Here is a 16,218-nt window from a genome sequence, read left to right on the forward strand (position 1 = left end):
CCCAACTGAAGCTCCTTTCTCTGTGATAACTCCAGCTGTGTCAAGTTGACACAAAGCTAGCCAGTACACTAGGGTGTGTGTTTAAATGTACAACTGCATTTTGAAGTGAATGAGGAAAGAAAGAGCACTTTTCTTTCATTTAGTTCCTTTTATATAATTCACCCTCAACTAAGGTTTTATGTTCAAGTTACAAAACAGAAGAATCTAAGATTAAGGCAAAAGATGAACAATTTTTTTTCTCTGAAATGTCAACAGTAAACCATGCCACTTGACATAACAGAAACCGGTTTTGTCAGGAACTTTCCTGAATGATTACTGTAAGTTAACGAACATTGTAAAGATGGACAAATTGAATATAATAATTCTGATTTGGAGACCTTGGCTAAATTACCTTACTTGTGATAGATTACAAAATTCAAAACCCAAAACCAAAATCCAGTTGCACACACAAGCTTCCGTCACTTTCGATAGTGATTTAGGATGAGCTCAGTGTTTCCAACATCTGGGGATGATAACATCCATGCATTCTTCACAGGATGTGAGGTGTCAGAGACATTATAAAGTAATATTTTACGCTTGGGTGGTATAGATTTCTTAGAAATCGAGATTGAATAAATGACAAAACCATAGGGATCATGTGCTATTATACACATTAATCAAGCCCTGGTATCCCATTCCTTCACTTCAGAAAATCCAGCTTTATGATCACATGGCCAAACTGTTAAGATGACTTCTTTTTTAAATCTGTTGCATACAGCCACACTTATATTGCTAGGCGGGGCTTAAGTTTAGTGAAAAGAGAGCCTGTGAGTCCTTCTTTATCCCCAGGACACAAACTCCAGAACAATTGCATTTCTATGTTTATCTTGCTGTTAGTGACTGCATACTCACCTATCATGTTAACATGATTCAGGAGACAAGTATGTGCAGTATTATATGTTGTGTTAGCTTTAGGCTAACCAAAGCTCTTTACATTTCCTTAAAGAGGGCTGGAGAGATGGCTCAGCAGTTAAGAGCACTGAACGCTCTTCCAAAGGTCCTTAGTTCAATTCGAGCAACCACATGATGGCTCACAACCATCTGTAATGGGATCTGATGCCCTCTTCTTGTGTGTCTGAAGACAGCGACAGTGTACTCACATATATAAAATAAATAAATATTTAAAAATTCCTTAAAGAAGCTGAACTTTTGCATACTGTAAACGACTTAAATAAAAAAAAAATCAAGGTGCTAGAGAGATGGCCCAGTGATTAAAAGCATTTGCTCTTGCGGGGGTTGTGGGTCTGGCTCCCATCATCGATATGATGGTCCACAGTCATCCATTAATTCCAGTGCTAGGGAATCAAATGCCCTCTTCTGACCTCCACAGGCACTAGGTACATATCTGGCACATAAGTGCAAATGCAGACAAAGCACACACATAAAGTGACTAAATCTAAACTTCAATGCAAAACCCTTTTATTTATTTAATTTTTATTTTTGGAGAAAGCCTTTTGTGTAGCACAGGCTGTCCTTGAGCTTGCTGTGTAGCCAAGATATGCCATACACTGCTACCCTTTGTCTGTCTCCTGGAGGCTGGGATAACAGATGTGAACCCACGCCTCGGTAAAACACATTTTCTAAACCAGAAAAGTACCTTCCTAGAACTACATTCATTCAACACACAGGCTTAGGTTAAAATATTTATTCCTTTCTTTCACTGAGTTAAAGGCAATACAATAGAGTGGGTCTTCCTAAGTGCCCTAGGCATTATACAACCAGTATTCGAAACCACAGACAAAACTAGACATAGTCTACTTTCTTCCAGGTTTTACAAGACAGAAACTTGGATATAATTACGTATGTTCTGAAAAAGAATTCCCCTCCTGACCACTATTACCATGACAGAAATGGAAAGACAAGTTCCTCTTGGTACCACTATATGTTCAATATGGCTCGAGGCTATAAACACAGAATAGAGGGCAGAGAAACAAAATGTTCATTTATCTTGTTTCCGAGTGGCAGTGGCAACCACGCCGAGAGAGGCCCCAGAGGGAGACACACATAAAGCAGGTATAGTGTTAACTCTTTTTGGTCCCTCACAACTGTAGATCCAGAGAGTCTATCACATTCTAAGTAAGCACTCTACACACATGAGCCACATCCCTAGCTCAGAACTTTTTCTTTGTTTGTTTGTTTTTCGAGACAGGGTTTCTCTGTGTAGTCCTGGCTGTCCTGGAACTCACTTTGTAGACCAGGGTGGCCTCGAACTCAGAAATCTGCCTGTCTCTGCCTTCCAAGTGCTGGGATTAAAGGCGTGCGCCGCCACGCCGGGTTAATTAAAGAAGGGATTCTTAAGGTGACTCGGAGTGACTTTGTTATACAACAGCTATGTGTTCTGGAATCATGTTACTTAAGGATGAAAATTTTACATGACATACAAAGTTTTGTCTAGGATATAACCGCATGGGACCTTCAGGTCTCTGTAGTTTAACACCTTAGAAAAGGGGGAAAAAATGTGCTAAGGTGAGGATTGTATACAGGAACAAAGTCACTAAAAAGTCAAAATCACCATGCCGAGGGAGCTTTTTCTACGACCCCACCTAGCACTCACACTAAAAGCTAACTTTTGAAATTCATGTACAAAAATATTTCAAAGGCTGTAAACATTAGTTTGTATTTGGCAGTACAACACGTGCCTGCGGGGTCCTCTGGTAAAGCCACAGAGCCTCTCGTGGGAACAGTTCTCCATGGATCTTCAGATGGGTGGTGCCTGTATAGCTGAAGGGTAATGTGCCCCTGAGGGAGATTCACGGAGCACAGTGGCACCGAAGGTTGGGAAAGGGCAGCCTCGATACACGCAGGACCAAGGAGACAGCGTACAGGGCACAGTGACACATCAGCAGCACTGGGACCTGGGCTTTGCTGTGGGGGGCTCCTCCACCAGTTTAATTCTGTCCAGGTCGATTTCTTCACTAGGAAAGCTTTGCTGGTTTGCAAGCATGTTTTCCACTAGGAAGCGGGTGGCCTCGTCGATGTTTATATTATCCTGTAATGGGAGCACGGGAAAGAAGGGTTAGCACTGACCTTGGAAGTAAACATTCAGGGCAACAAGGGGTCTAGGGAGCCACAACAAAGGACGCACTGTAAGCATGTCAGTTACCACTTCTTCAGTGATAGTGTCTGCTGCTACACTAAGAATTCAAGACACCGGTTCGATTGGTTTGCTGAGTATTCTTTGAAAGCTTCACACATACACAGAATGAATTTTAGTTTCACTTCCATGACCCTCTCTCATCCCCCCCCCCAACCTTCTCCCCCTGGAAAGCCCCTTCTTCCCATGAAGCCTCCCTCCTGTTTTCAAGTCTTATTTTTGTGTGTGTGATTCACTGAGTTAATTAGGATTGTCGCCCCAGCTTGAGTGGGAGGTTACTTCATGAGACACGGGGAATGTTTTAGTGGTTACTATGCTTTTGTGACCCCAAGGGACATCTTGGAAAACACGGACCGGAGAATAGCCCTCAGCCTGGGGGCTTTCTGATAGTTCTTTTTGAGTAACTTCAAGTTTTGTATTCTTGGTGGGAACGGGACAACATCCCATGTGTGCAGCAAGGAGGTGACGCCTGGATTAAGGTCACTGCTGCCAGGCATCTTCTTGTTGAAAAGTTACAATTCACCCTTTGGACTTGGTGACTACAAATAGGTAAAAATCCTTTTTTGTATACAACTCCCCCCCCAACCCCCACTAACTTCGGCACCTGCTAATTATCCTCTAAGCAATTATCACCGTGATATTGGAAACCGTCATTTCATTTGTACCAGTCCTTCTGTGTAGGACTCTACAGTGAGGGAAAATGTATTTGTCCTTAGTTTGGGCACAACATGCACTGTTATCAGTTTTACCCATTGAACCTATCACAGTAATTCTTCACTTTGTGATTGTCCTGTAATTTTGTAGTTTCTACAAGCAGGCACCAACGTTCTGTGATATGTCCGCACTATTCTGTGAACGCTTTCTTTCTTGCAGGCAACACACACTTTTTCAAAGATATCTTCACTTTCTATTCCCATCAGCTGTGGGACCGCGTCTTTCTGACAGTATCTTCATTCTTCTTGTTTAATAAATTGTATTTACAAACTGGATTGTAAGGAGTAGGAAAGTTCATTCTTTATAAGGTTTTATTGCCTCCTGTCCTCATGGCTGACAAAGCTACTAAATATATGTACACATACACACATATACGCGTACCCACACACCGATCACCTACTTATTTTAAAATGTTTATAAATATACATGAAAATAAGTGCAAGTATGAACACACAGATATTTAAGTATGAAGCTACTTACATTAATGTTCCAACCAAGTCCAGCACTATGCGGTATGTTCTCGTCTGCTCCCCCACATGCGGAAACCTTCTCGGACAGTGGGACTGTTTATTTAGGAGCGATGCTTCTATTCAGACTGTTTTCATGTACTGACTGCACTGATACTTCCAAGATAACTTTAACACAAGCAAGGGGCTTCGAATTTCTGAGTATCTTTAAGTTCTTGGCATTCCCTCTCATCATTAGTTATATTTTTGTTGCTGTGAAAATGACCATCATGACCAAGGCAACTTAAGGAGGGAAGTCTTTATGTGGGCTTACAAGTGGGTGATTATTCCATGTCAGTTCTCATCAGAGCTATGAAAGCAGGTGATAAGGGACCACATCACAGGACAGCATCAAAGAGGTGAGGGGTGAGAGTCACTGGCCAAGGAGAGTTTCCCGGTGGCAGAGGGAGTGGTCCCGGCCATACACTGCTTTGATAAATATGGTGTCTTATGCTGTTGTTAGTTTCATGAACAGATGGTTGTAGTGGAAGATGAAGCCCAGGGGTTCTGTAACCATCATAGGCCAGCGGAAGTGTGGAAGCAGGCAGGCATGGCAACTGGAGCAACTAGCTAAGAGGGATAGATCATCACATCTTAAACTATAAGTGGGAAGCAGGGAGAGAAAACTGGAAATGATTTGGGACCAGAAAAATTTCAAAACTGGTCCCTAGTGGCATATTTACCCCCAAAAGGTCATACCTCTTAAACCTTCCCAAATAACTCCTTTAAATGGATCTGTGTTTAATAGATAAGCCTTTGGAGATAGTCTTCTTCAAGCAGGATGGCTCTCTATCAGGGATTACTCAGAGATGAACGGGAACTACAGTGAAATGAGCTGCAAAGTTTCATATTAAAATCTATTCTGTGCCACAAAGGAGAAAAGACTAAATTTGTGAACTCAAGACTATCTTCTGATTATATACCTATTAAAATCACACCACTAAAATTCCAGCAAAATCCAGATGTGATGTTAGTTCCTGACCATCCCAGAAATAGATCTATTGGTAGTATCTAAAGCCTTGGTTCAATTTCTTTCAAACTTTTAAAGCAAAAATGCATAATAATGTTATACTCTAGATTCTAGAGTCCATAAGCCTCCTGAGTCACACAGGAAATCAGGCAGAAGCTCTTCCTAGACTATTTGAAGGAAGCATACAACTGGACAAAAATGTTCCCTTACCAATTTGCACCCCGTCTCTCTTCTATATGGCATCTTGTCTAAAAAATGTAATACAGTCAATAGTTTATACAGTATCAATTGATAGTTATTATGACTTTGACAATCATTTATGAACTTTATAAGCAGATTTTTGTAAAAAAAAAAATTAAAATTTGTTAGCTAGAAGGTCAAATAAATCCTACATGGAATTTTAGAGGAAATATAGGAAATTCCCCAACATCTACATGTAACTATACTCACACTGCTCTCCTATGGGAAGTTAAAGCAAATTGTCCAGCATGTACATGGGGCAGAGAGAGGCATAGGCTTGAAAAATTCAGTCTCTCCATGATGCCTTTCCTCCTGGGATTTCCTCCTTCCTGCCAGGCTGACTAACTCCTGTATCACCTCTGAGCTTCGTCTTTCTTTTACCACAACTGTCTGTGCATAAAAGTAAGGAAAACATAAGACACAATATTAATCAAAACAGTGTATGGCCAGGACCACTCACTATGCCTCCAGGAGACTCTTGGCCAATGGCTCAATGCTTTGAGGCTGCCCTAATTGATGTGGTCACTCATTGCTTGCTTTTGTCATTCTGATGAGAACCGACATTAAATAATCTCTCACCATGTGGATAAAACTAAAAGCAACCTAACAGGAATCCCAGAGCCATCACTCTGAACAATATTGGAGGAACAATATTGTACATACATACATACATACATACACACACACATACACACACAGAGAATACATAAATATATCTGTACTATGCATATTATAATCTGGAACAGTATAACAGATATGCGAATTAATGTTATGTTTATTACAGAATTTCTCAAAAAGGTCCTTATTTTTTATACAAGTCTGATGATCATTGAATCCTCATATTTAAAAATTCCATGATATACAACCCTCCAGTATATTGTACCTCTGACCTCTGACTTTTTTTTTTCACCTTAGTTCTCTAATGATTTCACATTGTTAAGCTTCACAAAATGTATCTTAGTTTTTCTATTTTCTAAAACAGAAAAAAATGCAGTTCCCAAAGACAGGAGAAAAAAAAATCTATTCATTTATTCATGAGGAAACACACAGTCAATGTTGACATTTTGCTCTTGCTTAAAGCTCTCAGAGCTAATCCAGTCTGTTGGTGACTGTTCCGTATCAGTCGTGCATATGACGTTCATATCTTAAAGACACTTCCTCATTTTTTTTAACCCCTTTCAAAAGAACACCTTATCTCCCATTCACTCCGGCAGCACAAGAGGACACCTTGGTTAGGAACTGGAACTTGCAGAAAATGTCATATGATTTTGCTCTGAACAATAATAGCTCTTCTGTCCTGTTCATGGCTCTGTCAAGTAACTTTGAAATCACTTCAGCATCAGAGAGGGAGACAGTAGCAAGTCCACACTATGCATTTCTTACTCTGGACTTAAAAACCTCCTTGCAGAAATCTATCTATACACATTCCATTCCATCACAGCCTGACAGGGACATCAGAAATAGATCGATCAGCGAAGCCAGCTCACCTTGGCAGAAGTTTCAAACCATCCAGTGAAGCCATGGTCTTTACAAAACTGGTCTATCTGGGAAGGGCTATGGCTGCTGTCCTTCTTCTGGTCACATTTGTTTGCTAGGAGGACAGCAGGAATGGGGCTGCCGTTGGGAAGATGAACTTTACTATCCAGATCATTTTTCCATTTCAGGACTGCATCAAATGTAGAACTTCTCGATATATCAAAGACTACAAATGCTCCAAGAGCTTCCTTATAGTATACTCGAGTCATGTTGCCAAACCGCTCCTGTCCTAGAGATGAATACAGAAGGAGATTAAATGTTCGTAACGGTGACGGTGACGGTCACATTTAGGTGCAGGTGCATGCTCTATAATTCTCAAATCCATTTTGAGAAAGAAGCATCTCTCATCTCACTGCAGAATAAACTGGTGGAATTAAGGACATTCACACAGAACCAAGACCCATGGACTTAGCACAAGTGGCTGACAATTTGCTCAACAGGGGGAACTAGTTTTTTGTAGGACACATTCACCATAAACTTCAGGGTGCCAGTATGACAGGCTTCATAGATAGCCATTTCAGCTTTCTCTTCCATTTGGCTAAGAGGAGATAGGCACTCTAGTAAACAGAGGGGGTGAAGTGGAAGGCGAGACAAGAATAGAATAGTCTGGGGGCTGGTGAGATGGCTCAGTGGTTAAGAGCTCTGATTGCTCTTCCTAAGGTCTTGAGTTCAAATCCCAGCAACCACATGGTAGCTCACAGCCATCCATAATACGATCTGATGTCCTCTTCTAGAGCGTCTGATGACAGCTACAGTGTACTTACATATATAATAAATAAATCTTAAAAAAAAGAATAGAATAGTCTGAAGTTTATGGAAGGCAGAGAGATGACATGATAAAAGGCCAGTCAAAAACATCAGGATAGGACAGGAGACAACGTAGTTTGCCCCTTTACATCTCTAGCTCTGGCTACTTTTGACTCAGTAGCAAATCTGTTCTCCTCTTAGAAGCAGACAGTGGAAAGCGTGTGCTTTCACAATAAGAAGTGGCACAGTCAGTTATGTGGTTGTGGGGAGGTTCTGTTGCACAGTTCTTCTAACACTGTCCTTTGAAAAGGACTTAACTTCTGTTAAACGCTGAGCAGATTCTGCCATTCAATAGAATGCCTACTGCCTGCACATCCAGACTGTCCTGCAAAGCTTGCTGTTCCTATCTGCTGCCAAGCAAGCCTTTATCTCATGTATTAGATGAGGACAAAAAAGATACTTGATCCAGATCACGGTGACACTAACGAAAGGAGACAAGCCTTCTGACCCCTTCATGTCTACAGGCTTACAAGTCTAAACTACCTTGCAGTTGCCAGGAGTCCTTAGGCCCATCTTTAGGCTGTCAAATTTCTGACGAGATTCAGGAGGGGGAAATGAAGTCAGTAAGAATCTAAGATCATCACTGTGATCTAAAATGAAGACAGCATGGTAGCATGCCTTCTTGTTAGAACACAAGATGAGGAACAAGCTTTATCAACATTTTATTATCTTTTATCTACACATGTGCATATAACTTGCTCAAACTGCAAATACTTCTTTTCCAAATTCTATAATGCCATTATAATTGTAAACACTGCCTTGTGACTCTTGGTAGGTCCAGTCATCTGAATTTTATTATAACAAATGGTCATATGTTGGGACCTATCATGTTCAAATTTATTGATATGATACATCTAATTTTACTTTATTTGTGTAACTCATCAGATCATGATACGGACATTTAAGGAAACTTAGTCTGTACCTTTCTCATTAAATGTACATTGAGCAGTTATGCCAATATGTTCACTCAGAATATTTTAACAGCCCAAGAGCCAAAACACCAATTCTTCAAAAACAAGTAGGCAGATGGATTGAAGTTGTTTGGATTTCAACTTCTACTAGTGAACCTAAAGAAATCCACTGTTATGAACCTTAATTACTGAACACAAAAGGGTTAGGGGCAAGTACCTAGCCCCTCTAAGATAGTCTTAGGTTTAAAAAGATGGATGTGTTAATGTTTCAGGGTAATAACATAGTTCTCAATTTGACCATCCTTTGAATTTCAAAAAGATAAGGTGCCAAACTAGTAAAAGAATAGATAACTATATGTTCCAAAGAGCTTCTTGGCTTTTCTTGCTTTTTTTAGTGAATCTCCTAAAAAACTGCAAAAAATTTTTTTAATCATAACCCGTGGTATAAAAAGATGTACTCATTTGCCCTTTTTGATCACTCATACAAAATCAGAAGTGTCTATGGTAAGAAATTTTGGGAGGGAAGATATGAAGGCTTAGAAATGTCAGATAGATTTTCTGCGATGTCAATTCTTCCTGACAGGCCTCACATCACAAACTATACTTAAAAAAATCCTGTATGTAAAATGAGAAGAAAAAGTGTCTGTTATAAAATTAAGCAAATGAAGAGGAGAGGAACTGACTGGGGGACCAGAGGTCAATCACTTACCCGGTGAAGATCTGCATCCAGAGTGAGACCAGAAAGAGGACTCTCATGCGAGAAGATAAAGACTCAGTTAACAAAGAGGTAAACGTGTTAGAACAGACATTTACCAGAAGGCAGACAACCCCTGCCCAGGCTGGAGGGCCTGGCTTGAGACCTGATGAGCCTTTGAGTAAGAAAAAACGGTGTAAGGGAGGAAAACTGTCCTCAGTAGTTCTGGGGATAGGGGAGTGGCCAAGGAGGTTTTGCTTCCTTTACAGTGTGCATGTTTAGAGTTAAGGCTGGCACAGATAGGAAAATTGATCAGAACATAGAGGTTCACCACTCTAAAGGGTTTGTTGAAAAAAAAAATTGAGATTCTATCAGAGAGAACCCTATGCAACAATTTCTTTGAGCAGTACCGGAAGAGCCACTAGAGGTCAAAACTGGGAGACAGATGGGAACATCCAGTTAATCCAGTTCTCTTATTTTGCTGATGAGAGAACAGAATCCCAAGGAGATACTCAAGTTCTTTGAGTTGATTGTACTACTGTGCCATCTGATGTTAGCCCAGACTTTGCTGGAAAAGACATTTCAGTTTGTGACCTATGTGGCAGAACAGATGCTTGTCCATGTGAGTAAGAGTGACTTCGTAAGCATAGTACAGTGCTGTTTCGGATGTCAAGCCCTCTTGCAGTCACCTTGTGCTTTACCAAAGATCCTCCTGTTGCTGAGCACACCAGTCACTCTGCTATTAGGGGCAGCCTTTGTCATCCACATTGCTGCTGACATCCTGACAGCACATTTTCAACAACTCTCAAAATGTTTTGTCTCTTAAACAATGTGCTACCGCCTCTGGAGGATGGGATGTGGATGATAACTTGAAAGTTTGGCAAGCATGGAGGATGAGAAGAGCAAGCTCAGAGAGAGTTATGCAGGCTCCGAAGATATCATCCGAGCTCTCACACACTCAAATGCTGAAATCTTAAAATATACAAGTTGGCAAAGGATTAAACCATCTATCTTGCTGTTTGGTAGACTCCACACTAATGACCCTGAGGATGATTGAACAACAAAACTAGTGATTTTCCAGGAATAAATATTTCCTTTCAGTAACAAAACAAACAAACAAATGAACATATTCTGGATTTACCAGAAGCACAATTCACAGAAACATGTTCTTGAGATTCCCACCAAGGCTTTTGCTTGGGTTTTTCCTCTGTTATATTTGTGCCTCCCTCTTGATAAACCCAAATGTTTCTAGTAATATTAGTGGAAATTCAGAATATAAATTTCATAACAAAAGTCAAGAGATAATAGAGCAAAATGGTCTTTTGGTTTCCTACTTACAGGAACTCATCTTTTCTCCATCCACTGACAGTTAACATGAGTTACCCATTAACTACAAGGTCACTTGGAAGAGATGTCCAGTTTCTGATTAGTAAATGGAAGGTCTCCTAAAGAAAACCCTTAAATCTCATGGTGCCCTTCAGAGATGAAATCCTGGCAACAGGTGATCTCCGATCGTAGATTTTAAAAGGATTATTACCTATGTAAATAAAATTCTTTGTTAATTTGTGTTCAAATCCATAATAGTTTCAAGTGACGGCATTGTTCCTAACCCTTTAAATAAATGTATTCACCAGAAATAAAAAGTATCCGGTCTCCAGATGTAAATTGTTATCCATATCTATAAACAAAGAGATGGCCCGATGGCCCTTGTATGGAAGTGTGTGAGAGTAGGGGAGTGAAGAATGTGGAAGGTGTGACGGAGGGAGCACGGGTGACAAATGGGCCGAGTCAATGAGAAGCTAAGGAGTAGTGGAAATGTGGGTGTGTTGCCAGGGTGCGACAGGGCCCAAGATAGAACACTGCCTCTCAGCTTTCATATAAATCAGAGTCACCACAGTGCCTGATGGATGACAACTTTCCAAGTGGTTCCAATTCTGATTCAGCAGGTACATAGCATTGCTAATTGTTAGCCTCAACTCCCCTTTACAGAATATTTTGGAGCGAGCTCTATGAGCAGTTTAAAACATGACTCTTATATTTCTTAGCTGCCTTGCATCGTGATATGCCCATTGTACTGGACCACTGAAACAAATAATATAGCCTTGGATTAGCTGAGTGGTGGAAAGCCAGTTTTGCCTGTGAAGATTTTATAGTACTGTACAAGAGTGCTGGAATGCCCAACCCTAGACTTATGTGTGGAAAGAAAAACCTCTTCTACTAAACCGGGTTGGGTGGACACATTTTTTTTTCAGAAAAAGCCAAGTCTACTGTCAGAGCAGATGCTAAAGAACTCGTACATGTTACTGACAGTAGATGCTAAGGCCCCAGTGGTTCTGGTGAGAGAGACTCCAGAAAATCAGAATAGGAACGTCAACATGTTCAGAATAATCTCAAGAATCAGTCACAAGCCATGGTAGAGGATGTGTAAGCAAACTATACAGATAAAATCCAGTAGGGGGAAAATGGGGCGGAAAAGAAGCCAGGCTATCTGTCAGTTAAAATAACAAATAGAAAACACAGAGATCAACCTATTTATCCATCCATCCATCCACCCACCCACCCACCCAACCACCCATTCACCCATCCATCTATCTATCTATCTATCTATCTATCTATCTATCTATCTATCTATCCATCTATCCATCTATCTATCTATCTTCTGGGTTTTTTTCTCATCTCTGCTCAGAAAGCAGACTGAAGGAGTCACCCATGCCTGGCTTGCTGGGTCAAAGTGGCAAGGCTTTTGATGAGAACACTTGGATAGAATTCTAAAATGTTCCCTTGATGTCCAGTCTCACCATTCAGAAGACGTCTCCCATGTTTATATAGAAACAGAAAATTCCATATGGAAAGTCTATAAAAAACCATGTGGTCAACATCCCATACATACAATGGATACAATGTCTCCAAGAATGTATTTGAAAATAACACTTCATCCCTGGGCTACATAGCTCACAGGGCTTTCATCAGTGAGTGTTTACCAGAGACCAGGCAAATATCTGTAATTAATGCTTTGATTATTTTAGGGTGTGTTCTTGTAGCCAGGTACCAGTGAAACAGCTCAGCACATTGCAGAACTGTCCACAGTTTAGAAAGTCTTTCAGATGCATTTTTAAAAGAACGGAGCCAACGAAAGCCTGTCTATGTGGAGTTTCTGAACTTCAAAAGCAAAGAAGCACATGACTTGGTAAGCAAATGACTGGAAATGTTGGAATGGAGGTAGTAAGACATGGCCATTGTTATGCATCTACAATCTGAGGTGCATTCTCTAATTTGGGTTCCTTCAATGTGATGAGAAACACTTTGTTGAGGCCTGGACCGGAAAGCTACTATGGTCTTTAATTTGAAGGGCTTACATGAACCTGTTCGGCTGCCTTTATAGAAAGCATTCTGTAATTCTTGCCCACTGTACTTCTCAAAGCTTTTCTGATTGTAGATTTTTTTTTTTTTTTATGGTCCTGCCCACCTCTACAACCTCCAGAGCAATGGTATTGCAAGTGAGTCATGGCTAGTGGCTGGCTCCACCTTTTGTTTTGCAACCAGGGAATACTTTTATTCTTTTGGAACTCGGTATGATTCAACCTTGTAAATCACACTTGACATGTGCTTAGCCTTCGGGGAGTGTTTTGGCATGGTCTTCATAACACAACTTCTCCCTCGTTCAAACAGTGTGAGCGAAGCATGACTCCCTAGTAACTCAAATGTTGAAATCGAGTAGAGTTAAGGCTGTAGTTCTGCAAATTTCAGCCAGGTCCAAGTGATTTGTGCTTCTTGGTACCAGCATATTAAGATATCTTGCCCAAGCTCAGACTCTGAGAAAAAACTAATAGTGTCTGGTTATTTCCTAAGTTTAAGTCTAGTTCTGTTATTTGGAGTTGTGCATTTGCTGACTGCTACCAGAGTTCCTGTTGGAAGGCAGCAGTTAACACTAGAGATCCCTTTTGGAGATTATAAAGTGTTTCTTTCCCTCCCAGTAAACCTCAGGCTCCAGATTTAGCAGGCAAATGGGCTATGTCTCCCTCCAGGCTATGGTATCTGTTCAAGAAGAATGAAGTCAGCCAGGCTGGATCATTCTTCTAGTTTCAACAGTAAGGAAGTTGAGGCAGGGGGATCTAGAGTTGTGGCCAGCTTGAGTGTCATAGGGAGGAAGAAAAAGGGGGGGGGGCGGGATGTAAATAGCAGAAGTGATATACAGAAAGAAAAGGGTATGGTTGTTCAGAGTTTTTGAAAGAGGGTTTCTCTGTGTAGCCCTGGCTGTCCTGGAACTCATTCTGTAGACCAGGCTGGCCTTGAACTCAGATCTGACAGACTCTGCCTCCTGAGTGCTGAAGCTAAAAGCATAGGCCACCACCTCCCCGAAATGGTGATTTTGTTTCCTCAACTCTCCAAACACAATTTAACATAGTTCTTACCCTACTAATTTGCACATAATAAAAGAAACTGAATTGCCATCCCAAGCAGGGATTCCAAACCATCTCTGTGAAAAAAAAAAAAAAAAGAAAGAAAGAAAGCTGCACCAGATATCCCTACTGGTGATCATCACATGGTAAGGCAACCTTCAGGATGTGAAAGGATGTCAAGAAGCAATAGAATGCCCACCAGTGTTCTGGGCAGTAGGATCAAGTGTTGCAAATGAAGCCTCTTGACTTTAAAGGGTGACATTTGAAATACATTCTTATTTGTTGCAAGGGAAGAAAAAAAAAGAACAAAACAAGCTGAAGCAAAGGCAAAATAACTTTGAAACGTTGATACTGATGTGCACAAATGCACATTCTTCTTATCCATGTTAGACTCTGCTCACAAATGAGTGTAAAGGGTATAAATTCTTCAACACTTCTTCATGAGGAGTGGCTATAAAAGAACACAGCACTTACTACCTGGCAGGCAGAAGTTGTGTGTCCCTCTAGGCTACTGCCAGCTGTGGTGTAAGCATACCCTCCAGGGACTTTGGGGTATGCACAGGGAGGAAAGGATGCTAAGGTGTCCTCAGGTTTTAAACAAATTCCCATTCGAAAGCCTCTTGGCAGAAGGAGCTCCTGGATGCCTCCAGTGATTGAACAGGTTAACCTTTGCCACCATTTCCATTATAGTTCCCATACGTTCACCTTGTGTGGAACACCCATACGACCCCTACCACTCCAGCTAGAACACAGATGTTCATAAATTCCCTCTCAAAGAAAATGGTTCTTACATTCCAGAGCAACAGTTGAAAGCAAGGGGAAAGAGTTCTAGGGGTTTGTGGGATAGGGAGGTGCCCCAGGGAAAGGCATTAAGTATTCCCTTAGGGAGGAGAACCCTTCTGGAAAGTTTCAGAACTTTCCCAACCCTTCCCCAGGGCCACCAGGGCCACCAGGCCTCCCAGGTGAGAGGAATTTCAGGAATGGAGTTTCCCTTCACAAAGCCTTGGCTGGCTTCCAAGTTTTTCTCACCCACGGCTCCAACCCCTCTTTGTAAATTATAAGTTTGTCTGTCACCACAAGGAAGTAAAATTTCTTGGCTCCGGAGAGAGAAAAACCCTTACACCAGAGAGGCACTGACCCAAGTCAAATGAGAGGCGCGCGGGGGTGGGGGTGGGGGGTGGGGGTGGGTTAAGGAGGGGTGAGGGGGCGGAGCGTTGTTGAAAAGTAACCGGGCTTTCTTGGTTTTAGTTGTAACCGGGCAGTGGTTCTCAGCCTTCTTAATGTTGACACCCTTTAATACTGTTCCTCATGTTGTGGTGAATCCCAACCATAAAAATTATTCTCATTGCTATAACTAATTTTTGCTACTGTTATGAATCATAATGTAAATATCTGTGTTCTCCAACCTTGCAAATGCGAAGGGATCCAAAGATTAAGATTGCTCTAACCGGTAGTGAAACTTCAGGCGAGTCCTTTAGCCACTAAGGAGTTCAGTAGGAGAGGGGTTAGGCCTCCCAAAGTCGACTTTCCCTTACCCTTTCAGCCCCTCCAGGCGTCCCTCGTCTTCCTGTTCTATTTGTTCACTTTTAAAAGCGCAGCTGACAGCTCAGGCAGAGAAAAGGACAGAGAAGAACCAGGAGGCAGAGAGGAGTGAGAGTCTGGTGGTAGCGGACGCTGCCCTCTTACCCGCGATATCCCACAGTTGCAAGCGCACGAGCGTCCTGCTGTCCCAGTTGAGAACTTTGAGGGCGAAGTCCACGCCAATGGTGGCACGGTAGTGCTGGGAGAAGAGCTGGTGCACATAGCGCTTGATGATGCTCGTCTTACCCACGCCCAGCTCGCCGATGACCAGCACCTTAAAGAGGTGCTCTCGGGTCTCCGGCGCTGCGCTGGCCATCGTGCCCTGTTGCCCTAATCCCTCGCCCGCCATGGGCGCTACGGCCTAGGGAACTTCTTCCCCAAGGCCGATCTGACGCCGATCTGACAGATCCTCCGTCCGCGCACCCGACGATGCAGTCACGCGAGTCACCGGACCCGGAACCTACTGAGCGCTGCTGGCCCAGGACAGTCTGGGTGTACCCTGCACGGGGCGAGCCTGGTCCGGGCACTTCCTCTTCTCCCGTTACCCTGAGCGGTCCACAGCGCCTCCTGCTGGCCTTAGACAAGGGGAGCCTGGAGGTCAGTGCCAGGGCTGGACCATGATGTCAAGTAACCAGGGGTAGGGGTCAGATGACAGAACTGGCAAAGGACTCCATCTATAGTAATTGAGAATTTTGCTGGGTATAGTAGCCTGGGCTGGCGTTTGTA

The 16,218-nt window shown here is 42.1% G+C and overlaps 1 protein-coding gene across 1 annotated transcript; it reads right to left on the reverse strand.

The window, feature by feature from the left end:
• Positions 1-2,238: 2,238 nt before the first annotated feature.
• Rab32 (RAB32, member RAS oncogene family) lies at positions 2,239-15,989 on the reverse strand. The gene is made up of 3 exons (XM_021221501.2): positions 15,598-15,989; positions 7,051-7,328; positions 2,239-3,028 (listed from the first exon to the last, which is right to left on the reverse strand). The coding sequence occupies exons 1-3, from the start codon at positions 15,839-15,841 to the stop codon at positions 2,879-2,881; spliced, it is 672 nt and encodes a 223-aa protein (XP_021077160.1). The 5' UTR covers positions 15,842-15,989; the 3' UTR covers positions 2,239-2,878.
• Between the last annotated feature and the right edge of the window lie 229 nt (positions 15,990-16,218).

Source organism: Mus pahari, chromosome 21 (assembly GCF_900095145.1).
Source record: "Mus pahari chromosome 21, PAHARI_EIJ_v1.1, whole genome shotgun sequence".
Lineage (NCBI taxonomy): Eukaryota > Metazoa > Chordata > Mammalia > Rodentia > Muridae > Mus > Mus pahari.

Coding starts and splice junctions, on each gene's coding strand:
- Rab32 (XM_021221501.2), bottom strand. CDS start 15,841: ATGGCGGGCGAGGGATTAGGGCAACAGGGCACGATGGCCAGCGCAGCG. Junction 7,329..15,597: donor GCAACTGTGGGATATCGCGG/GTAAGAGGGCAG, acceptor ATTCATCTCTAG/GACAGGAGCGGTTTGGCAAC. Junction 3,029..7,050: donor GGTTTGAAACTTCTGCCAAG/GTGAGCTGGCTT, acceptor CTCCCATTACAG/GATAATATAAACATCGACGA.